Source organism: Talpa occidentalis, unplaced genomic scaffold (genome assembly GCF_014898055.3).
Source record: "Talpa occidentalis isolate TD23 unplaced genomic scaffold, MPIMG_talOcc4v2.1 talOcc4.12, whole genome shotgun sequence".
In the NCBI taxonomy this organism is placed as follows: Eukaryota; Metazoa; Chordata; class Mammalia; order Eulipotyphla; family Talpidae; genus Talpa; species Talpa occidentalis.
The window spans coordinates 89,662,379-89,685,977 of record NW_023601212.1 but is presented as its reverse complement, the minus strand read 5'-3'; the positions used below and the strand labels follow the sequence as shown (position 1 = coordinate 89,685,977).

General features: G+C 52.6%; 1 protein-coding gene across 1 annotated transcript; it reads right to left on the bottom strand.

Moving 5' to 3' along the window:
• Positions 1–130: 130 nt before the first annotated feature.
• On the bottom strand, positions 131–15,658 carry ERN2 (endoplasmic reticulum to nucleus signaling 2). Its single transcript, XM_037508075.1, has 22 exons — positions 15,554–15,658; positions 13,552–13,657; positions 13,205–13,238; positions 12,877–12,949; positions 10,871–10,943; positions 10,669–10,776; positions 10,247–10,348; positions 9,243–9,507; positions 7,226–7,304; positions 6,995–7,142; positions 6,777–6,898; positions 6,352–6,507; positions 5,922–6,087; positions 3,436–3,520; positions 3,073–3,262; positions 2,894–2,993; positions 2,612–2,811; positions 1,409–1,556; positions 1,192–1,319; positions 577–700; positions 427–494; positions 131–343 (listed from the first exon to the last, which is right to left on the bottom strand). The coding sequence occupies exons 1-22, from the start codon at positions 15,656–15,658 to the stop codon at positions 131–133; spliced, it is 2,793 nt and encodes a 930-aa protein (XP_037363972.1).
• Between the last annotated feature and the right edge of the window lie 7,941 nt (positions 15,659–23,599).

Sequence of the window (23,599 nt, the reverse complement as noted above, 5' to 3'; positions counted from 1 at the left end):
ACCTTTTTCTTGTATTTCCTATGGAGTGCCTGGTGCATCTTTCCTCTAGTTGGCCTGGTTTGCCAAGCCTCTGCCAGTCTTCTGAGGCAGAGACCAGCCTCAGCCACAGGCCCAGCTCCTTTTCTGGCTGTCAGCTCCCAGCAGCCCCCGGACATGTCTCCCTGGCTCCCGAGGCCGGTGGATAGTAGGGCAGGAAGAGGCGTTCGGAGGCGCAGCTCCTCATGGCCTGGTGTGTGTGGAGGAGCAGCCGCGGGAAGCGGTTCGTGAAGTACTGGACAAAGCTGTCGGGGATGTGGCCTAGCGCCTGCTGAACCTCAGCCGGGAGCTCCCTGTAGTGGTGCTTCTGGAGGGGTTAGAGTGGAACCTTATTCAACTGTGATCAGCCTCCCCAGAATCAGGGCCCCCCCACCCCAGCCTAGAGCATACCTTGTTCCTCATAGCACGAAGCAGGTCCCGCACTGACGTCCCCTGGTATGACCGGAACCTTCTCAGATCTGTGCGCAGGGACATTAATGGCAGCGCTGTCCCTGCTGAGCTCCCTTCTGCCCCCGGGCCCACCCTGAGTCTGGCCCTTACCTGTCTGTAGCGGCACTGAGATGTGCATGTGCCAGTTGCATCGGACCACAGCAGCGCCCCCAGCCTCCAGTGCCCTCAAGAGGGGCCCCTGCTCAGACTCCTTCTCCAGCCAGTCACTGACGTCCTGAGGTCCCACACAGCTCATGAGCCTCATGACTGCTATGTGGCCCCAAGGCCAGGAGTGTCCTGGGGCTTGGGGTGAAGCAGCATGGCTGCTTGGTTTAAGATAAGGATAGCTGCCCCTTGTGGGGAGCAGCTTCTCTGACAGTCCCCCATTATCCCAGCCTGGGAGGTAGGTACTCTTGTCCCTATTACAGATAAGCAAGTGGGGAACTCAAAGGCATGGAGTCCTGTGCTCGAGGTCACACGGTGGAATGGACTGTCTGGATGAGTGACAGGCTGCTGGGAATGGGGTGGGAAGCCGGTATGGAATGGGCTGGAGTGCCCAAAGGGCAGCATGTTGCAGTCTTGGCTCCATCTGGCTTTAGAGAAGGAACCAGGCTGCCTAGAACAGGGGGTTGTCTTTTTGCCCAAATAATTTGGCTTGCCCTTCCTTGTTGCTCAGAACCCAAACTTTGGACTTGGTGGGGTCATTCCCAAGATTTTCCCCCTTACCTGAAAGAACTGGAGTTGCTTGGCTCTGCTCCAAAAGAAAGGGTGGGCCAGCACCTGGAGCGCAGAGGGACGAGTCTGTGGCTGCGGGCTCAACATGGCCTCCACCAGGTTCCGGGCAACAACCTGGTCTGCAGGGGAGAAGGGCAGGGATGGCCGCATGCCCACCCAGCCTCAGGCTCTGCTTTGCCCTTCTCTGCCCAGCCCAGGTCCCTCTCACCGTGGGCCTCTTCCTCCAGGTGAGCCAAACAGGGAGCCCCTGCGAGGATATTTGCCTGGCGATAAAGACTCTCTCCAAAGGGGTGGCTGCCACGGGAAAGCACGTAGTAGAACACACAGCCCGCAGAGAAGATGTCCACTGCGCTGGTCTGGGGGCCAGAGGGAGTTAAGGAGGAAGTCCGCTTCCAGGAAGTCTGCCTGGCTAACCTCTCCCATGGGCTGAGCCAGCAGCATCGAACAAGGATGCCTCCTGTGATCCCCTCTCTGCACCACTGAGAGGAGTGGTTTTCTTCCAAAATCTGCTCCTGCTGAGCTTCCAGTGCAGGTAACAAGTTTCGTTTCGCTAGAGCTAAGCAGGTAGCTGAGCAGGCTGGCCTTGGTGAGGACTAGGATCCTGTGCAGGGGGAGCTGGGACTTAAGTGATTGCCTCCAGGGAGTGCCCAGAGCTTTGATTTTCCAAAAGAATGCAGAAATCCAGGTTTTTATGTGGAATTTCCCCAAAGTTATAATGTTGGCCACCAATTAAAAAACAAAACTTATACAGGCTCAACACATCATAACCAAGTTGTACTTGGTCCTTGGGCCTCCAAGTTACCACTTTTAGCTCTCTCTCAACTTTAGGATATTTGGGGGTGGCTTTGCCTAGTGACTGTGCCTGTGGCTATAATTTCTCCCACCCACAGCCCAATCTATAATCTTGGGGTCCCGAATTCCAATGTCTCTGGGGTCAGATACAGCTCAGTGTTCCAGTATATTAGCTCCCTCCGCCCCTCAGCCCCAGTGGCCTGTACCCTGACTGCACGTTAAAACCCCCAGAGGCCCCACCCCAGGCCAGTCAGGTCAGAACCACTGGGGGTAGCTTCTGGGCATCTGGCGTTAAGTTCTGCCATGATTCTGTAGCACAGTGTGGGTGAAAGTGTTTTCTAGCTCAGGGTTTCTCAACCTCAGCACTGTTGCACGTGGGAGCACATAATTCCATGTGCACTGAAGGATGCTCAGCAGCACTCCTGGCCTCCACCCACCAAGCCCCTTTCCTACCAGACATTGCCCTTTGTCCCCTAGGCAGCAAAATAGTCCCTGGTTGAGAGCCACTGCTCCAGGTAAGGGGGCGGGATTATGCCCCCTTCCAGCTGAGGACAAAGGCTTGGAGTGTGACTCAGGGCCTGGGCAGGAGTCCTACAGCCTGGACAGTGGGCGTACTCACTGGGCTGTCGGGGCACAGAAGCTGTAGAAGCTCGGGTGCCATCCAGCCTTCTGTGCCAGGGATGCCCGAGCGGAGGCTGAAGCTGCAGCGGCCGGCAGGTAGCTTCTTGCAGAGGCCGAAGTCTGAGAGGACCACCCTGCCCCGGCCCTGGCCGTCGGGCCCCACGATGAGAACATTGCCTGGCTTCAGGTCCCGGTGCACTGTGAGGGTGGAGCAGAGCAGGGCTGAGCACCCGGGAGGGGTGGACGGGGGTGGCGCAGAGAGCAGGAGGTGGATCGGTACCTATGTGGAGGGAGTGCAGGTGGGCCAGGCCAGACATCAGCTGCTGCAGCACCATCTCTGGTTCCAGGCCCCAGCAGGCCTGCTCTGGGTTTGCCACGTACTGAGAAAGCAAGGGACAGAGTGACACCGCAGCCTGGGCCTCCCCAAACCCCTCCTGCCTCCCTGATCTCCGGCCTCACCTCCTGCAATGAGGCCTGGCACAGCTCTAGGGCAATGTAGTGGAACTGGGGTCCCCGCTCAGTGCAGAAGTAGCGGAGCACATTGGGGTGCCTGTCAGACTCCTGCAGCAGCTGGACCTCCCGCCGAACCAGGTCGAAGCATTCCCGGAGGAGCCGCTTGACGGCCACTGCCCGACCCTCAAACTGTCCGCTGGGAGGTGGGCGGGCCGAGGTTCAGAGAAGCAGGTGAGGGAAAAGGTTCTGGTGAGTCAGGCACCAGCTGGTACATACCTTGGGAATTCTTGAAGAGGGGTGACTTTCTAGGGGACAGCAGTTGAAAGGCCTGTGAATGCCACCTCTCCTGGGCTCCAGGCTGCCACTCACCGGAAGACAAAAGTCCCGCCTGCCCCTCGGCCCAGCACATCCTTGGGGTTGAAGGAAATCTTCCCCACCACGGTGAGCTGCTCAGCTAGGGGGAGAGGATGGCAGCATCTCAGAAGCCTCTGTTCGCCACCCACAGCTACCACCCTGCCCAGTCCAGACTTGCCTGTCACCCCCACCCTCCCTCCGCACTCCCCACATCATGCTCAGCCCCCTGGCCTGCCCAGGTCAATGCCTCCGCAGCCGCTTGGACAAGGACTTAAGCACTGTGCCTGCGGTTTTCTCATCTGCAAAGCAGGGCCAACACAAATGACCCCATATAAAATTACTGTGAGGATTAAGGGAATATGTGGAAGAAGGAGTAGGGGTGAGGTTTGCTATATTTTCCTCTTTGATTGTTCTTCCTCTTTCAGCATTTTCTGCCCAGGTTTCTCTTTCCTTCCTCTGCCATGCTCCCTCCACCTCCACTGTTAGTTGAAGCTGATTTCACACAGTGTTTTACCACCACTAATAACTGCCAGTCCTCTCCAGGCTTTGCCTAGAGGTCACGAAAATGCCAAAGTAAAGCATTTATACTTTGTTCATAGTGATAGAAATAGAGTGGTTTTCTTTAAGTGATAAAGGAAATCCAGTGTTGTCACAAAAGTACCGGGTTTGGGCCTCCCTGGTGGTGCAGGGGTTAAGTCTCAGCACTACCAAGCTATCACCAGCCACTGCAGCATGAGTTCTATCTCCGGCCAAGGCACAGCAGACCTCTCCTGTCTCACCCACTGCTCCCCTCAGCAGTGTATTTCAGTAGATCCACCTGTTCTGTTCCCCATTCTGTCTCTGGTGAATTCTCTCACCCCCCCCCCCCGCATCTCTGGCCTGTACCCCAACTCTTGTATGCATAAATAAATAAATCTTTACAAAAAAAAAAAGGTACCAGGCTCCATCTGGGTGTTCTGTTTTCTTGGATTCTTATTCCAAAGCATTGTTATCATTTTATTTTCTTATAGTGGCCATAGAAGTTTACGTATTTTTTTTTCCTAAAGATTTATTTATTTATTTATTTATTTATACAAGCACTGGGTACAGTCAGAAGCGTGAGAGGGTGAGCGAATTCACCAGAGCCAGAGCGGGGAGCAGAGCAGGCAGAATGATGAAGTACACTGCTGAGGGGAGCAGCCGGCGCCAGGAGAGGTCTGCGCGCCATGTGGGACTCTCACTGGTGGCCGGGGATCGAACTGGCGCTGCAGAGGCTGCGGGCAGCTTCGCAGCCCAGCACTAAACCGCTGCGCCACCAGGGGAGGCCCAAGTTTAGGTATTTTATATAACCAAGTGTCCTGGCTGAACCAGGGCTGGAGTCACTGTCCTCTTTTTCCTCCCTCAAAGGATTATTGGCATCTGCTGGCATGAAGACAAGTGGCCTGGGGAGGAAGCCATCACCACCATGACTGGGGTCTCGTGAGCGGGTGCAAGCAGGGTCACAGCAGGACCATGGAGGGGTGCAGGGTCCTTGATGAGAACCCCCCAGGAAAAGATGGAGTCTGGGTTGTCTGGGGAAAGACTCAGGAGAGTCTTTCCCGGTCAGGAGAGAGGAGCATTTCAGACCGCATTGGGGTGAGTATCCCTGGGAACCACCCAGAGCCAGTAAAATGACAAAAACTGCAACAGTCCAGAGCTGAAGTAGCTCTGCAGTGGGCCAGCTCTGGCAGCTTCCCTGTCAGCAGTGCAAGGTGAAGGCCAGCGAAGTGTTGGGAGCCAAACACTGGCTCTGGCTCAGGGACAGCAGACAGCCTCTGAGGAGCAGCAGGGGCTGAGCAGGGAATGCCAGTGGAGGTCCACGCAATGGGCCTCAGGCCTGAGGCTGGCCCAGAGGTCAAGAAGAGGGAGAGGCACTGACCAATCACTGACCAATAAAGCACGTGGAGGACCCCTGGGGCCCCCCTCACATACACGGGGACCTTAGAAGGGTTCATTTACAGGATTAAATTGAAAAACGAGGAGGGAATGTTTTAAAAACAAAAAACCCTAAAGAGGGGAGAAGGTACCAAACTGTACCTGGGGAATTTACTATTATTACTGAAAATGATGTGATTTTAACACAAATATTAATAACATCGTCTTGGTATGTCTTGATGATGATGGTGACCGCTCATAACAAGGGGATGTAATGAAGTGGGTGTTACTGTTTGCATTTGACAGGTGAGAAAACTGAAGCTCAAAGGCATTAAGCAACAGGTCAGAGTTAACAGGTAGTGGTGTTAGGTCTTTACCCACTTCTATCTGCATCTAGAGTCCTTGAAAATAACGATAATAATAATAAATAATGGCAGGCATCCCTAGAGTTCTCAACTACATCGCAGGTGCTTTTCAAGACTCTTATTCACTTGCTTAGATTCAGCAACCCAACTATAGTGGCTCCTAACAAATGGACTTTGAAATGAAACCTGTCCCTCGCTTTATTCTGTCCCTTACTCTGCCCGTTCCTGTTCACTTAAGCTCACCTTCAGAGTCTTCGAGTGGCTGGACTTGCTCTGAGGGGCTTTGAAGCCTCTTCTGGCCCTGGGGGGTGACCTCCAAGGGCTGGGGTTGAGTATCCTGTGAGATGTGAGGGGGTTCTGCAGGTGCCACTGGGGTCTGCGGCTGCTTGTCCATCATCAGCTGCTGCTGCTGCTGAAAACCAGGGCCTCATAGAGCTCAGCTCTGGCCAGGCACTGCCCCAGAAAGGGCCCAGCAGCCCTTGAGACAGCCTGGTGCTGGAGCAGGCACATCCAGAGCACAGCACAGGGGATTGGGGAAGCTACTAGGGGGACAACAGGGTGCAGAATCAGAGCTGCATGAGAGAGAGAGCTGCTGAATGGTACTGGAGAGGAGGAGCAGAGTTCCTCCTAGGAAGACCCTGAGACAAACCTGAGATTGGGGTGAAGGGCTTACCTGCCTCATCAGGAAGAGGATCCATCCTCCCAGGAAGACAGCAGTGAGACTAGCTGCCAGCAGATCTTGGAGGCCCAGGTCTGCATACAGGTCTGGCGTTTTCTTTTCAGGATATACGTCCATGTCCTCAGGATCCTCCCAGCTTAGACTTAGAAGCTGGGGACAAAGAGGTTTTCATTCTTAGCAGCCCCTGCCACTGTGGGATCATTAACACTTCTTCAGCAGCCAGTACAGGGCTAGGCTCAGATGAGGGCCACTGAGTGAGTGGTGGGATGCATGGTGCTCTCCGTGGTGCTGAAACATCATGGTGTCCCAGGAGAGTGTGTGAAGTTAGTTGACCCCACCTCGGTATTTTTCCTAGAAGCCCGAGCTGACCACCCACTTGCCATGTCTCCTCCCATGCCCTTGGTCCTTCTAATGCTGACCTCCAAGAAATGAGTTGTGGTCTTGGTGCTCTCTGAAGATCTGGTATCAGAAGTTCCTCTCCCTGGGGTGGGATGGACCCTCAGCATGGTGGTGTGCAGGACTGGGGGTGGCTCATGGTGTCCTAAGGAGCAGAGAAAAGTCAGCAGGCTGAAGGTGACCTCAGCCTTCATGCTCAGAAGCTGGGCTCACATCTCCAATTTGACTCAGGGGATCTCACCAATGAGCAGCCACTGGCTAGGGAGAGCCACGCTGCCTGAGGGGTATCTGACAGCAGTGCTAGGCGAGCCCTCACGCTCTCCTGAGACTTGGAGTGTCACCTCATCTGTGGTGGGGCCATCCATGTGGGCCAGGGTCAGTCCACGAGGCTGTGGCAGAGATGGAGACTTGAGCAAGGGGCTTCCTCTCTGCCCCACCCCCTCTTACCAGTCCCTCAGAGATCCCTTCTCACCACTAGAGCCACCCCTGTGTGAACCAGCGCTTCAGAAACATAGAAGCCAGCTTCATCCTTCCCTACATACAGTGTCTTCCTAGCGGGGGAGAGGAGAAAACGGAAAAAGATGAGTGACGGTGGCAGCCTCAGTTACTGCTGTACCTATGTCCTGGGCCAGATGACTTGCTTTGAGCCATGAGGCAACAGCAAATGTAACTCAAACAGACTCTTAGAGAGTGTGCATGGGGGCTTGTCCTTTTGTGTTCTCTGGAACCTTGTGAGCCCACCATGTGAGGACCCCATGCTAGCCTGCTGGGCCATGAGAGGCTTATTTGACACCCCCTCATGGTCCATCAACTATGAGGCAGGTGACATCATCCTAGATCCAGGCTCAGCCAAGCTACCTGCAGACTGTTGGAGATACTTACTCAGACCTTCCAGACCAGAAAACTACCCACTGACCCATAGAACTTTGAAAAATAATGTTTGTTGTTTTGAAGTGCAAAGTTTGGGGGATGGTTTGTTATGCAGTCAGAGCTAACTCATACAAAAGCTATAGGCATGATTTGTAAATCAGTCTAGCCCAGGCCTCTTTTAACACCTCAATTTTCTAAACCTTAACTCATTGCCTCATTCCATCCCTCCACCCCACTGAGTGCCCCCAACTACTGAGAATGACAGCAGCCATGTGCTTCTAGAAACCTAAGCATGACCTTTGACTCCTTGTTCACAATCACCAAACTCTATTCACCAAATTCTGCCTTTTCCTCTTAATATATCTTACCTTCCTATTTTTTTAAGATTTATCTATTTATTTATACAAGAGCCGGGGTACAGGCCAGAGACGCAGGAGGGTGAGAGGATTCACCAGAGACAGAGCGGGGAACAGAACAGGCAAACTGACGAAATACACTGCCAAGGGGAGCAGTGGGTGAGACAGGAGAGGTCTGCTGTGCCATGTGGGATTGAACCGGCGCTGCAGAAGCTATGGACAGCTTCACAGTGCTGCACTCAAATGCCTGCACCACCAGGGGAGGCCCCTTACCTCCTATTATTTCCATCTTTAGTGTTTTCACCCGAGTTCAAAGTGTCTTCTTCTCTGGCCTGGATGAATGCTACCGCACTTCCTCCCCTATACCATTCTATGATGGTCTGCATTGCAACCAGAGCTATTTTTCCAAAATGAAAAAATAATTCACTTCTTAAAAAGTGACCCTCCAGAGATTTCTTCTTAGGAGAAAATGTCCAAATCTTTTAAACTGTCCTACAAGATCCCTGCATAACTTAATACCCTCAGACCTTATTCCCTTCTCAGATCAATGTTCCAGACTTACTTAATTTCTTTCTGTCTCCTGGTTGTCTTTCTCATATTCTCTCTCTTTTCTCCTCTCCTTCTTCCTCTTCCTCTCCCTTTCCTGTCTCCATCCTGGAGGTTTCAGTTTAGATGTCTCTTCCTCCAGGAAGCTTTCCATGAATGCCTTCTGCCTCCAGTTTCAGTTGAAGCACCCTTCCTATACATTCCCTTGGAAAACCTATACTTCTCTTAACTCGTCCTTTTTCACATTTTACACACCTATCTCCCTTACTAGACTTTAAGATTCTGTGGTTAGAAACACTGACTGTATTATTGTGCTGTTGGAGTCTAGTAGGTGACTGGTATACGGTAAACACTCAGTTAATACTTGTGAATGAACTGAATGAATAGTCTCCTGGCTATAAGTGAGGGTGATGTTTAAGGTCTTGAATGGTCAGTAAGGCACAGAGCCTACCAAGCAGAACAGGTGCCAGCTGTAGCACTGGAGTGAAGACCTGGAGAGCCCTGCCTAGGTCATATTCTACCCTCTCAGTTGCTGAAAAGTGGGGTTGTCCAAAAGGTCCTGGCAGTGCATAGGGGGTGATGCAGGGCACTCGTCAGTTACCAGTTTGGTAAATAACCTGCTTGAAGTATCTGACCCTGGTTCAGCTGTCCTGGCATATCATGGCCTGGGTGGCAACATTCCAGAAGGCTCCCCAGTCCCCGGGCATGGGCACCTACATCAATGGGGTGTCCAAGGCAGAGAAGTAGGTGGCCGTGTCCTGGGGGGCAGAGGCAGGCAGTCGAATGTGGCCCCAGCGGAGGGCGAGGAAGTGCAGAGTGTCCCGAGCCAGAGTGAGGTGGGGCAGTTGGCGCAGGCTGTCCTGGTGCCAGGTGTAGATGCCCATCACAGGCATGCCCAGGTCCTGTGTCCACAGCACTGCCCCACTTCCCGGGTCCACGGTGAGCAGCAGGCCCATCCCGCAGGATGCCAGGTAGCTCATGTCTGCTGGGAAAGATGGCTGGGGAGATGGACCAGGGGCTCCCACATGGGGCAAGGCGGAGCAGCTGGAGGTGTGGGGCAGCCTCGAGGATGGGCCCTCAGGAGGGCCGCTCAGGTGTGTGGGGGTCAGGTGAGGAGGGTTATCAAGACAGGGGAAGGTCACTCTGAATTCACTGGGTCACCTCAGTCGGGCGAGAGGTCAGTCAGGGGCTCAGTCAGGGGCAAATAGGAAGCTGTAGGACATAGGGGTCACTCGAGGTTATCCAAAGGTGACTGGGATGTGTGAGTCCCTCTCGATCACTTGAGAGAGATCACTTAGGATGTGGGGACACCCAGGTCACCCAAGATGGGTCAGTCAGGGTGGCCTGGAGGCATGTGGGTCACTTGACAGTCATTTAGAGTATGGAGGTCAATCAGGGTTTTCTGGAGTTGCACTTATGATGTGCCAGGGTTCCCATGTACAGTGGTAGAGTCAGGCGTGAGGGCTTACTTAGGGGCACCCACAAAGTCACTCAGACAGTTGTGTAGAACAGTCATAATATCAAGGGGGTGGTCAGGGATACCTGGGGACAGTCTGAGTGTGGAGGGGGGTTCAAGGTTGCCCATCACAGGTGTGGTATCCAGTATGTGGGTTCCCTGAGCAAGTCAGGAAAGTGGTGGGGGTTTGGTCATAGATGCCATTCAAGGTTCCCTGAGTTGGGGATGTCTCTCCTAGGTGGGGCCAGAGACAGAGGACACTCACATTTCCCAGGTGAGCCTCCCATGGGGGGCGCTGAGTAGCGGCGGTAGGTGGTGTTCCAGCGCAGAGCAGGGGTCCTGGGGTCATGCATGGTGACCGTGTACTCTGGGGATGCCCAGTGAGAAGGTGGCCCCAAACGCCCCTGGAATGCTCCTCCTCCCGCCATCCCAGGGGCTGCCATCTTGCAGGAGGCGGCCCTCCCAGCACCCAGCCTGGAGGTTGGAGTCTGTATCACAGGGGCAGAAACCAGGCTTGTTCTGCTTACTGCTGCAGCCCTAGCTCCTCATTTAGTGCTCAGAGAGAGGTCTGTTGACTGACAGATTGACGAACTGGCCCGGATGCATCTTGGATGATTCCCCCCAGGCCTGGGTGGAGCAAAGGGGGAGGCTACCCAGAGTTTGAGAAGCAGCGGGGACTTGACTCACGTGTTCGGCCAATGTAGAGGCGGGGGGTAGAGGGACCCTCCGTGGTCAGTGTCATCTGTGTCTCCCCTGACTCAGGGTCCACCACAAACCAGGCATCCTGCTTCCGGCCTGTGGGGTAGAGAGTGTGCCACACCCATGGGAGAGGGTGCACAGCCTGTCCTCCTGCGCCCTCTGCCTGGGCCACAGGCTGGGAGATACTCACCTGTATAGAAGACGCCGTCAGAGCTGCGGCACGGGGAGGCATGAACCAGCTCGGGGATGGTGAATGGCAGTTTCTAAGAAGAAAAAGTTCCAGAAGGAGTCAAACCAGAGAAATACGGGAATCCTATGCATTAGGCACGATGACTATAGCCTCCATTTCAGAGAGGCTAAGTACCTTGGCTAACATCACCCAGCTAGTGCACGGCAGAGCCTGGCCTTAAGTCAGGCAGTCCCAGAGCCTACACACTCAACAACCACAAAATCACTTTTGCTGCACAAAATCCATTCCCAGAGCCCAGGTGACACTTGACAACCACCAACCAACACACACACACACACACACATATGTGCATGCACGCGCGCAGAGACTTCAAAGGTGTCAATGTCCATGCAGCCTGGGGGGGGTCGGGGGGGTGGGGCGCTGTTCCAGAGTAGAGGTAACCCTGGAGACTTGAGGGACCAAGGTCATGGCGATTCTGGTTCAGGCCCTGGGCTAGGAAAATAATCAAGGACGCCATCGGGGAGATCTGACAAAATTAATGTGGGTGTGGCTTTCCTAACACCTTCGTGTTGCTGTTGTTTCCAGACCACAGTCATTTATCCTCAGGCCATGCGGGAGCAAGTCCTTGTTCTCAGACATCGAGGCTGATGACTTGAGCGGGGCGCATGCCATAGGGCCTGCCGTGTTTTCTTGGGGTACCTGGACTTTATCCCAGATGCAGGGGGCACCATGTGACCTGCTGAGGACCCTCCTGTATCCCCAGCTGAATGGGATGAAGTCCCACCCCCACCCCTACTCTCCTCCTGGACACTCCCATCGCAGTGGGGGCCCCTGTGCTCAGGCTTCCAGTGGGATTGGGGTAACACGGCTTGGGGGAGATCAGAGCACGGAATCCAGGACTCCGCTCTGCCCCTCCCCCAAGCCTCGGCGCCTGTCCAGTGGCCTCTCCACACCCTCCTCTGGCTCCAGGTTATACTAACTCCTCCCCTCCCTCTGAGCTGGACACCCCACTTAGGGGCCATGGGATACTCCACCCCGCCTCAGGTTTCCTGTAATCTGCTCACACCTTCCTAATCCCTTAGGAAAACTTCCCCAAACTTCCTCAGACTCTCCTGTCTGAGCGCACCATTTTTTGCTCCTGGGACCTTGCCCGACGCTAACATTTTTTTTATTAATAAGTTTCCTCAAGCACACGCTTCAGACCTTTCTGAAAAATAAATGAATGGATAAATAAATAAATAAATGTTAACTCCTGAAAAAGGACCTGTCTGGCAGCGTCCCAGCGCCTGGCCAGGATCCTGACACAGCATATCTCCTCCCGTTTTGGTGAGAAACCCAAAGTCATGGCCGACAGACTCCAGGGTCCCGATGGCAAAAAAGCTGCTTCTCTGCCTGTGGGTGCCCCTCTGCAGGGAGCCTCCAGACTCCTCCCGTCAACAGGGGGGGCCTCTTCCTTACTGCTTGACTCTGCACTGGGCCACGGGCCCCAGAGTCTGAAGAGATGGTCCAGGCCGTGACCGCAGCGGCGCCTGCACCCGGCCATGCCCTTCAAACCAGGCACCGCCCAGCTCCCGGCGTCAAAAGCCCCCCAGCCACCAGCCCCCTTTGACAAACAGCCATCCAGCGACCACAGCTGCTAGAGCACGCTCAGCCGAGACCCCCCACCCCGGCTCAGGGCCGCCTTAACTGACGCCCCACGCAGCTGTGAGTTAGAGAGGCTGGGTCTGAAGCTGCTGCGTTTGGGGTGACAGCTAACTGACCAGTAGATCGCCTCTAAAACCCTCCAAGTCCTGGAAAAGTGATACTTGTCAGGGGCCTGACAGTCACCCTGATGTGCAGACACAGCCAGAGCCACCCCCATCACCCCCTTTCAACAGGTCCCTCTAGGGGGGTTCACAGCCCTGACTTAGCCCCCCGCAGGACCCTCGGTGCTGACCACACTGCCCCTCCCCAGTGCTCGGCCAACAGAGCCCGCCCGCTCCATCCCCGGGGACTGTGAAACACACCATGAGTCCCTGCTGCTTCTGCGTCCCCAGGACGTACAGGCTGCCATCCGCCGGGTCCGACAGGAAGGCTGTTCTGTGCAGCAGAGAGGAGCAGGGGGCGGCATGGAGAGGGTTGGGTGCCTGCCCCTGGGTCATGAACGCCCCCTTTCCTTCCGACTTCTCAGCTAGCAGGAGCCCAGCCTTGCAGGGGGCACCACGGAGCTCCAGCCCCCATCCCCTCCCCTTGCTTCCACCCTGCCGCCCACCCCCCAACCCCTCTAACTAGGACAACTACGCCCCGTCCCCACCTCCCAGCGGACCCTCCTTCGAAGGCTGCAGGTCCACTTACTCTGTGACGTACATTGGCCCTTGGATGATGGGATCTGCAGGGACAGGCTGTGTGAGTGGGTCCCCCCAGACGCCCCGAGAGAAGCACACTCACGTTCACTGGGTGCTCCCCGCGTGCTGGACAGCAAGCTGAGCACTTGCCGTGCAGGGAACGCAACCCCCCAAGAGCTCAGCAGCTCCCTTTCCCAGGTTAGGACACTGAGGCTCGGAGAGGCCGAGCGACTTCCCCAAGGCCATGCAGCCGGTTAGTGGTGAGGCTGCCCAGACGTTCCTGTACTCTCTGCCACAGGGGTGCCCGCCCACCCCAGCTGGGGGGCCAAGGAAGGGGCAGAGGCCGCCCCGGCTCACCGTTCTTCAGAGTCCACTTCAGATCCCCCGTCTGCTTGCTCAGCGCGTGGAGGCTTCCGTCCAAGGTGGACACGAGCAGGAGGCTCTCGGGCTGGAGGGTCTGGACCTGTCGTGGCCAAGAAAGGGACCTCCTCTGAGGAGCTGGGGACCGCCCCTTGTCCTCGCCCCAGACGGGGCTGGCTGTGACCCTCTGTCCTGCCAGGGCAAAGAGGGAGATGCAAGGATGACTGGGGTAGCTGCTGGATCCAGCGCAGTGACCCTGATGGGGAGAATGGTTACCGAGGGACCCGGGCTCTGCCTCCCACAGAGTCTGTACCCCCACCTCTTCCCCCTCCATTCCCTCTGGTTTTCCCAAAAAGACTTAAGACCCTTACAAAAGAACCCCACTGTCCCTGCGGCCTCCCTAGGCAACAAATGGCAGGCCTGGGGCTTGGGCCACATGGGTCTGATTCCAGCGCGGTTTCTCTGCAGCCTGCCTCTTTGGGGGAGGACCCCTTCTGCCTCCTCAAACCAGCCCAGCTGCTTTTGGTGCCAGGCTCCTGCAGGCCCCCTGAACCAAGGCTGGGGGTGCCCTTCCATCTGGCCCCTGCTAGGCCAACTCACCTGCTCCAGTCCCTCCTTGAGCAAACAGGGTGAGGCTGAGCTCCCAGCAGGAACCCTAACATCCGGGTGGCCCAGCCGCACCCCCTGCAAAGGCCATGTCCTGCTCCAAGACCCTCAGATCTTCCGGGGACATAATGGTTTTGGTGGAGAATCAGGGACCTGCCTCCTAGCCCCCTCTGTCCCCTCTCTTTTGTGATCTGCAACATGGCAGGGGAGAGAATGGTCTAGAGAAGAGGCTGCAAGTGTCTTCTAGAGTCTTCAACCCCCAGTTGAGTTTTGTTTGCCATCATCGTAGTTAAAATCTGTTTTTATTTTTTTTTTCTATTTTTTATTTTTTTAAAAAGATTTATTTATTTATTTATACAAGCGCTGTGGTACAGTCAGAAGCGCAGGAGGGTGAGAGAATTCACCAGAGCCAGGGCGGAGAACAGAACAGGCAGACTGACAGGGTACACTGCTGAGGGGAGAAGTTTGCGGCAGGAGAGGTCTGCCCGCCACGTGGGACCCCCATCCGGTGGCCGGGGATCGAACCAGCCCTGCAGAGGCTGCGGGCAGCTTCGCAACCCAGTGCTCAACCGCTGCACCACCAGGGAGGCCCTAAAATCTGTTTTTAACTATGTCAATGAAAAAATTGGAATAATTTCACTTTAAAAATCTCATTTTTTCGATTTCTAGTTTTTCTAATTTCCTGGAAACTAGATCTGGCTAATCTGGGCTCACTTTCTTCCCTGGTGGCCACAGCGTGGACCCAGAGTTGGAGCAAGGCCAGGGGATGCCTAATTCTACTGTGATGGCCTTCACTGTTGGGGGGTGGGGGGGTCTGGGCTGGAAGGCTGGGTTCTAGGCTGGTGGTCTCTTCCTTCCTGTTGCATTTCCCTGCCCCACGCAGTTGGCCAGGGCTGGCCTGCAACCCCACCGGGCGCTTATTCCTCCCAGGGGTCCCGAACCTGGGGTCCAGAAATGGGTAAGGTTGGCGCTCCTCCATTTGTCTGTGAAACTGGGTGTCAGGCACACTTCTTGACCCTTAGGGTGAACACATGTTCCAAGGAGCCGGGACCCCAGTTTTCAGGGGCGTGACAGCAAAGCCAGCTCTCCTTGCCCCAGGCTCTTCCCTGCCCTGCGGGCCAGCCGGCCAGAGGGGCGGGGTGTGGCGTCTGCCGGCGCCTTTCCACGCTGGCACTCTCTCCGCGAGGTGTTGGGGGGCTTCTGGCAGCTCCCCCCAAGTTAGGAGGTTTTCACTCGCCAGGGACCGACTTTAGGCCACCCAGCCCCAGGGAGGATGAGGCACCACCTATTGCTCCCCAACACGCCCCTGCCCCCTGCGGCCCCTGCAGACCCGACCTTGCAGCCCGGGGGGGGGGGGGGGGGGGGGGGGGGGGGGGGGGGCCTGGCCTCTCACCTCTGACCCGAGCATCCCGAGCAGCGCCGTGAGCTGGAGCAGGAATCCGAGCCGGGGCAGGGGCGGCGGCCGCCACGGCCTGGACCCCCGGGCGACGCTCGCCATGGCCCTGGGCAGACCTGGCTGCGTCCCTCGGGGCCTCCCGGGACGGCTCGGCCCCCACCTGCCGGGAGCAAACTCCGCCCCGGGCTGGGCCAGCTTGGGCTCAGCCTCCTTCGGTTTTCCTTTCCTTCCCCGCCCTGCCCATCACACGCACCCCACAACCCCAGTCGCCCTGGCAGGGATCGCTCGGGGCGTTCCTGGAAAGGGAATTTACCCACGGAGGCCATTTATGGAACTTTCCCAGGAGCCAAGCACTGGACCAAGTGCTTTCCACCCGTCGTGAGCTCCCTGCGTGACCAGGGCAAAGCCCAGACTCGGAACTGGAATCAGATCCAGACACCTGACCTCAAAGGTGAGTTCTGCGTTACTGCCTAGTGACCTCTGCTGAGAGATTTTGAAATATAGATTCATTCATTGATGTAGCCGTTCAGCAGTCATGCATTCATTCAGGATTATGCCGGGTGAGCCAGAGAGATCTCAGGTCCGTGTCTTCCAGAACATACAGAGTCCTGTGCGCTAGAGGTCAGAGCAAACAGCTTCAAAGCACCGGCTCGCGTCAGTGACAGCCCTGGCTGCTGCACATGCCCATCCCCCCTCCTTGGCTCAGGGAGGGCCTGCGGGGTCGGATCCATTGTTCAAGCTTGAGCTCCGTCATGTCTCCATCCTGGTGTAAAAACCCCAGCTGTCTGGCTCCTCTTTGTCTTCCTTGCTTTTCTGGTGACACCCTGGTCCCTGAGGACATTGCTGCTGGCCCACAGCTTCCTTCTTCCCCCCAAATCCTGCCACCATGGTCGGTGTCTTGAGGACCCACACAGACGGCCAACCCAGTGGCGCCGTCTCACGGGTGCGTGGCTGGTCCTCTCCAGTGAGCTGGTCCTCCTGCCCACAGCGTGTCCACGCCCTGGGCCTTGTCACCTTGTTGCCTCTGAATGGCTTTACCCCCCACATCCCTTCCTGTCCTTGCTGCTGCCCGCTCCTGTCTCCTCATACCTGCTCCCTGAGCTGAGTGACACCCTCAGCCCCACCTGGTCCTTGTGCAGCCCAGACCTCCCACCTGCCCGTCTAGGACTCGGCCTTAGGCCAGTCTATCCTAGAAGCACAGCCGGGCAGGGATTTCCATGAAAGTGATTTGTTGGGGTGATGCCCCCTGGAGAAGGGGCAGAACAGGAAGCAGGATGGAACCGCACCAAGAGGTGGTCTCTGCTGGATTCTGACTTCAGCCTATCCCACAGGAACAGAGCCGGGGGCTGGGGGAGGGCAGGGCAGACTTCTGTGTTTTCACCACTGACCACTCCCAGGGCTGGGGATGGTCTCTTTTTTTAAAAAAAAAGATTCATTTATTTAGGCATAAAAGAGCTGGGGTACAGGCCAGAAATGCGAGGGGTGAGAGGATTTACCAGAGAGAGTGGGGAACAGAACAGGCTGACCAACTGAAACACACTGTTGAGGGGAGCAGCGGGAGAGACAGGCGAGGTCTATTGTGCCATGTGGGTTTCTCTCTGGCCGGCCAGGGATCGAACTCGTGCTGCAGAGGCTGCGGATCTCTTCATAGTGCAGTGCTTAACCCCTTGAGCCACCAGGGAGGCCCGGGATGGCCTCTTAGGCAAAGAAACTTCCATCAGCTGAAGGCAAGTCATTGAGAAGGGGCTCGATGTTAGCCCCTAGGAGCTAATACTCGGCATTTGGGGGTCAGTCGCAACTCCATGAAGGGGACCTGGGCTGATTGCCAACAGTATCCCCTACAATAAGTGACCTCAATTTCCTCGCTCTGCCTCTCCCACCCAACAAAACCCCATTCAGGAGACATTCCACCCACCACCTTCTTTGCTTCCATTGCAGGGTCTGCAGACCGGATCCCCACCCATAGGTCACTTTACATGCCCTCTGCTTGGTTAACTCCCTCTTCACTCTCCCATTCCCCAGAGAGATGGACTCTCCCCAACTCATGTGACGCTGCAAATCCTCCTGCATCTTCACTGCAGTGAGCCCCTTCCTGCTATCTCTCCAGTCCTCATCTCCCACTCTAGCTAGTCACCCTCCTACAGCCACCCCCACCCTTACCTCCTGTCCCCAACTTCCAGGACACGTGACCCCTCTCCTCAGATGCAACCCCTTCCGCTTCCTTGGAAATAATAATTTATAAAAATTACGATAACAAAAGTGTAACCTTCAGCTTATCTTCTGGACTCTTCTGAACTACCTCATGACATAGGAGTTATTATCCCCTCCTTTATCAGAGGAGGAAACTGAGGCTCACAGGCATCAGGGAACATGGCCCAGGAGACCAAAAATGGTGGAGACAAGATTCAAATCCAAGTGGTCTGATCCCAGGGGTTTTAAGCAAAATGTCTAACTGCTGCTCTCTAGCACCCGGCTCAGCCTGACTCTGCCTTCTACATCCCTTGCTCGAGATTGAGGCATGGAAGCTCAGAGGTTTCCAGGGGGCCGGCAGATCACGTGAGCACACAGCCGGCTGGGGGTTGGCAAACTGAGAAATGAGTGCTCTGCTCAAAGAGGCTTTAGCAAAAAAACCCTTTAGATGATTCCACTTGGTCTGGCTTGACCTGTGTCAACCCTGAAGCAAGCTGGTGGGACAGAGCATTCTGATTGGCCAGACCTAGGTCACGTGCCCTTCTGCATGCCGTGGGGCCAGGCCAGGCCCTAGGAGCAGGACTGGGGTTGGGGAGGGCTGAATCTCCAAAGAGAAACTGAGCAGATGAGGGTGGTTCTCACCCTCTTTCCCACTAATCCCACACTGCAGGTGATTTTTTGTCTTTTGAGAGGTTCTGCTGCTCCCGGAAACTTAGCAGTGGAAGGAAAAGAGGAAGATTTGAGATCAAATGACCTGGAATCAATGTCTGGATTCTCTCCCCTGCCCTTCTCCTTTCATTCCATCCTTACCCTTAACCTCATCCTAACTGCTCTCACGTTCCCTTCATCGGCACCCTCTCCTGCACGCCGCCCCTGACCCATGCCAGCTCATGATTACCCAGCTCGGGGTCACCAGAGTATCTTACCCAGCTGGCATCGCTTTGTCCTGGCAGCTCCAGCAGCACGCCGCCAAGGGCTCACCCAGGTGCTCACTTCCCTGCAGGACTGCCCTTGGCTGACTGGGCAAGCGTTCAGGTTTTTCACTGTGAAGTGTTATGTTGGCTGTAGGTTTGCATGGCCTCTATTATGTTGAAGTAGGTTCTTTCTCTTCCCATCCTGTCTTGTGAAATTTTTTACCCTACATGGGAGCTAAATCTCAAGTGCTTTCTCTGTTTCTATTGATATTGTCAGATGATTTTTATCATTTCTTTTGTCGATGGAATGTATGACGTTGATTGATTTATGCATATTAAACTCTCCTTGCATTCCAGGGATAGCTCCTGCTTGATCATGATGTATAATCCTTGTATTGTATTGTAGAATTAAATTTCCTAGTATTTTGTTGAAGACTTTCATGTCAATATTCATCAGGGATATTTGCCTGTACTTTTCTTGTGCTGTCTTTGTCTGGTTTAGGTATGAGGGTACAGAGATCCCTTTTTCTCTTGGCTCTTTGCCTTACCCTATCTTGCTTGCCTCTCTCCCCTTCTCCTGGGGAGTTGTTCCCAATACATCCTTGAATAAGAATCCCTGTATCAGGCTCTACTTTTTAAATAAAGATTTATTTATTTATGCATACAAGAACTGGGGTGCAGGCCAGAGGTGTGTGTATGTGTGGGAGGGATGAGATGATTCACCAGAGACAGAGTGGGGAGCAGAGCAGGGAGACCTACTGAAATACACTGCTGAGGGGAGCAGCAGGTGAGACAGGAGAGGTCTGCTGCGCCATATGGGTAGCTCCTTGGCTGGGGCTCGAACTCATGCTGCAGTGGCTGTGGATAGCTTCATGGGCTGTGACTTAACCCCTTGTGCTGCCAGTGAGGCCCCTCAGGCTCCACTTTTAAGGACCTAATCTGAGAAGGCCTCTTATCACATTTTCATCAAATGTGTCCTCACAAAGCCCAGTAGTCTCATAGTGCAAAAACCTCTTTCAAAAACACACACATCATGGAGTCTTCAGTTTCCTTGGTTTCTCCTTCATACTTTACTGCTCTAACACCTTCCAAGCGGCAGAGTGACAACTTTTGGGAAGCAAACGATGGCTTACCATTGGAAAAGCTGATCCAAGCTCCTGAGTGTACAAGTGATCCCTCCTTTGTGCCTTATGTTTTCTACACTGCACATTTGTTTTTTGCAATGTACATTGTGTCTGCTAAGCATGCTGGGATCCACAGGAATTTCTCATGTGATGAATCTGATTTGCATAGAATGCAACCTACAAGTGACCTGGAATAAATAATTGCTTTGTGTGTGTGATGGTGTAACACACATTCTATAAGCTTTATAAAATACAGAAAAATATAATTAAAAAACCAAAATTCATTCATGGCTTCATCTCTTGGAAACAGAGCCTGTGTTAATATTCTGTCATATTTCCTCCAGTGGTTCTTTCTTTTCCTGTGTCAGCTGGGACACTATGTTGAAATATTAATGTTTTTCTCCTCAGGAATTCTTTTTCCTCTGACAGCGAGTTTCCTCTGAATTTATTGTCTCAGAGAAGGGATGATGAAACAGAAAGAGAGAAAGCAAAGCTTCTTTTATCTTTTTAGTTCTCAAATAATTCAGGGCATGAGCCGAGACTTGAGAGAACAAATAACGAGAGTAAAAAAGATTCCCAAGACTTGGCGAGGAAGGAGTAAGGAGAGGCCTCAGGGCCGCAGGAAAGAAGAGTCTGTTGCTGTCTCCTTCCCTTACAGGGCCCCATTTAAGTTTATGTAGGTTTGCGTGGTCTCTATTATGAGCAGAGGGGTAGGTGTGTCTCATCTCCTGGGTTGAGCCTGGGGAAGTCATAGCTACATGTAGACAGAGATAGGGTGTCAGGGAGGTCCCCACTGTCTGATATGATATGAGGTGGGTGAATATTTCTCACAGCATGAGTGTTGGGGGAGGGGGTGCACTGAGGGCAACTTTAGAAGGCAAGGAGGGATAATGTAGCAGAGATAGGACACAATGACCAGGGATGTCTCTGGAACACCACCTAGGACAGATGACGACCAGGGCTTAGTGCCTCTTGCCTCCTGCTATGATGTAGACTCCATGGAACTTAAACCCACCCTGGAGAAATTCTCGTGGTGCAAGGGGTAAAGCACAGTACTGTGAAACTATCTGCAGACTCTGCAGCACGAGTTCGATCCCTGGCCGGCCAGGGAGCTGACCCACATGGTGCAGCAGACCTCTCCTGTCTCGCCCGCTGCTCCCCTCAGCAGTGTGTTTCAGTGGATCTGCCTGTTCTGTTCCCCACTCTGTCTCTGGTGAATCCTCTTACCCCCTGCACCTCTGGCCTGTACCCCAGTTCCTGTATGCATAAATAAATAAATAAATAAATAAACAAATAAATAAATCTATCTTAAAAAAAAAAAAGGAAATCTGGGAAACACTTGGGACTAATAGTACTAAATGTCTTCACCTGGTACAAAGGGAACTCAAATAAAGAAATGAAGTTATGTTTCTCTCCATACTTTAGTTCATGCTCTTAGGCCTTCTTCTACTAGGTTAATATACAAATGTCAATAGCCTTTCTTCATCTTAGAAAAGAATGAAAAAACAGAAATAATAATGGGGGAAAAAAATCCCAATCATGGTAGCAATAAAAAGAAAATCCTTAGTCATAAATTTAGTAGAAAGGCACAGGACCTATATGAAAGAAACTATAAAATTTTATGAAGAGTATAAAGCAAACTGTGAACAAATAAAAAGATATGACCCTATGTGGGAAGACTTAATATAATTAAAGTGTCAATTCTTTGGCCTCCCCTGGTGGCACAGCAGTTGAGCGCTGGGCTGCAAAGCTGCCCGCAGCCTCTGCAGTGCCAGTTGAATACCTGGCACCGGCGAGGGTCCCACATGCGCACAGACCTCTCCTGCCGCATCTGCTGCTCCCCTCAGCAGTGTATTTTGTCAGTCTGCCTGTTCTGTTCCCCGCTCTGACTCTGGTGAATTCTTTTACCCTTCTGTGCTTCTGATTGTACACAGTGCTTGTATAAATAAATAAATAAATCTTTTTTAAAAAAATAGTGTCAATTCTCCCCAAATTAAATTACAAGTATAATGCAATTTTATCTACCCAATATATATATATATATTTAAATTGGCTAAAATAAAGACCATATGCAAGAATAAAGGGTCAAGGATTGTCAAGAAACAATAGAAGAATAACAGGCAGGGAGCTTGTCTTACCACATATCTGAACCTACTGTAAAATGACAGTGTTATTACCATGGAGCACAGGAATTGACAAATGTATCAGTTAGATAGACTAGAGAATTTGGTTACATGCAAATGATAGAAGAAATAAAATTTGAACTCCGCAGCAAAGGAGATAATGGTTACAGAGGGAATTGGAGAAAGGTGGAGTGGGTGGGGGAAGGAGACAGACAGGGTGTGTGCACGCGCACGGGTGGTTTGGTGGTGACAAAAAAATCTTAGGCTGCAAAAAAAAAAAAAAAAAAGGAAAAAAGAATAGAGAATTTGCAAGTAAATCTGTATTTGCAAGATTTTAATAAATGACAGAGGATATTTTAATTCACTGGAAGCTTCAATAAATGCTTTGGCATAATATGCTATTAGGAGGAAAATCAGTCTCTCTCTCTCTCTCTCTCTCTCTCTCTCTAAATAGTTCTCATTTTTCAGAGCAGTTTTAGGCTCATAAAATTGAGAGGAAGGCCCAGGGGTTTCCCATGTTATTTCTTATGCCCCCCATAACATGCATAGCCTCCATTATCAATGTCCCCCCTGGAGGGACATCTTGGTTGCTTCCAAGTCTTGGAAATTATGTGTGAAGCTACTGTAAATAATAATAAAGCTGTATGTACAGATTGTTTTTAATGGATCATAACTTTTTATTGAAGTGTACCATACCTACAGAAAAGAGTCCAAATTATAGGTTGCTTAGTGTACATACCCATTTACCCTATGCAGAGATCAAGAAATTGAACATGACCAAGAATCCCAAAAGAGCCCTTGTTTGTTTTTTTTTTTAAAGATTTATTTATTTATGCATACAAGAACTGGGGAACAGGCCAGAGGTGTTTGGGGGGTGAGAGGATTCACCAGAAACAGAGTGGGGAGCAGAACAGGCAGATTGACTGAAATACACCTCCCTGGGCGGGGATCGAACTTGTGTGCTGCAGTGACTGCAGATAGCTTCATAGGTTGCATCTTAACACCTTGCGCCACCAGGGAGGCTCCCAGAAGAGCCCTTGTACTTCATTCTAAGAGTAACCTTTACTTTGACTTCCAATATCCTAAATTCATTTTTCTTAGTTTTGTTACTTATGCAAATGGATCAGACAGTATGTTCTCTTCTGTGTCTATTTTTTTTCAATATTATTTTTGTGAGATTGTCCATGGCATCAAGTGTAGCTGCAGTTCCTTCTCATTGCTGTAGAGTGTTACAGTGAATAGACCACGATTGATGTGTATGTTCTAATGTCAGTGGGTATTGTCCCTACCAGTAATGGGTTATCATGAAGAGTGCTATGAATTTTTCACACATGTATTTTGCTGAACATGCCTATGTATTTCTGTTGCATATACACTTAGGGGCAGAACTGTTAAGTCAAGTTCAAGTTCACTAGGTTTTGTCAAACACTTTTCCAATGGTGGTACCAACTTAGATTTGCTAGCGGTAAGAACTTTCTTCAGCAATACAGAAAATGTTCAAACTATAAAAAAGAAACCCAGATATATCTGAAATAGATAAAAATTAAAAAAAAATCTTTAGAAGGGCAAAAGATAAACAAACAGCAGATCTGAAAAATATTGGCAACACAGATGATAAATAAAGATTAACATCTATATAATATGCAAACTGCTCGCAAACTGCTCCTATAAGTTGACAAGAAAAAGACAAAC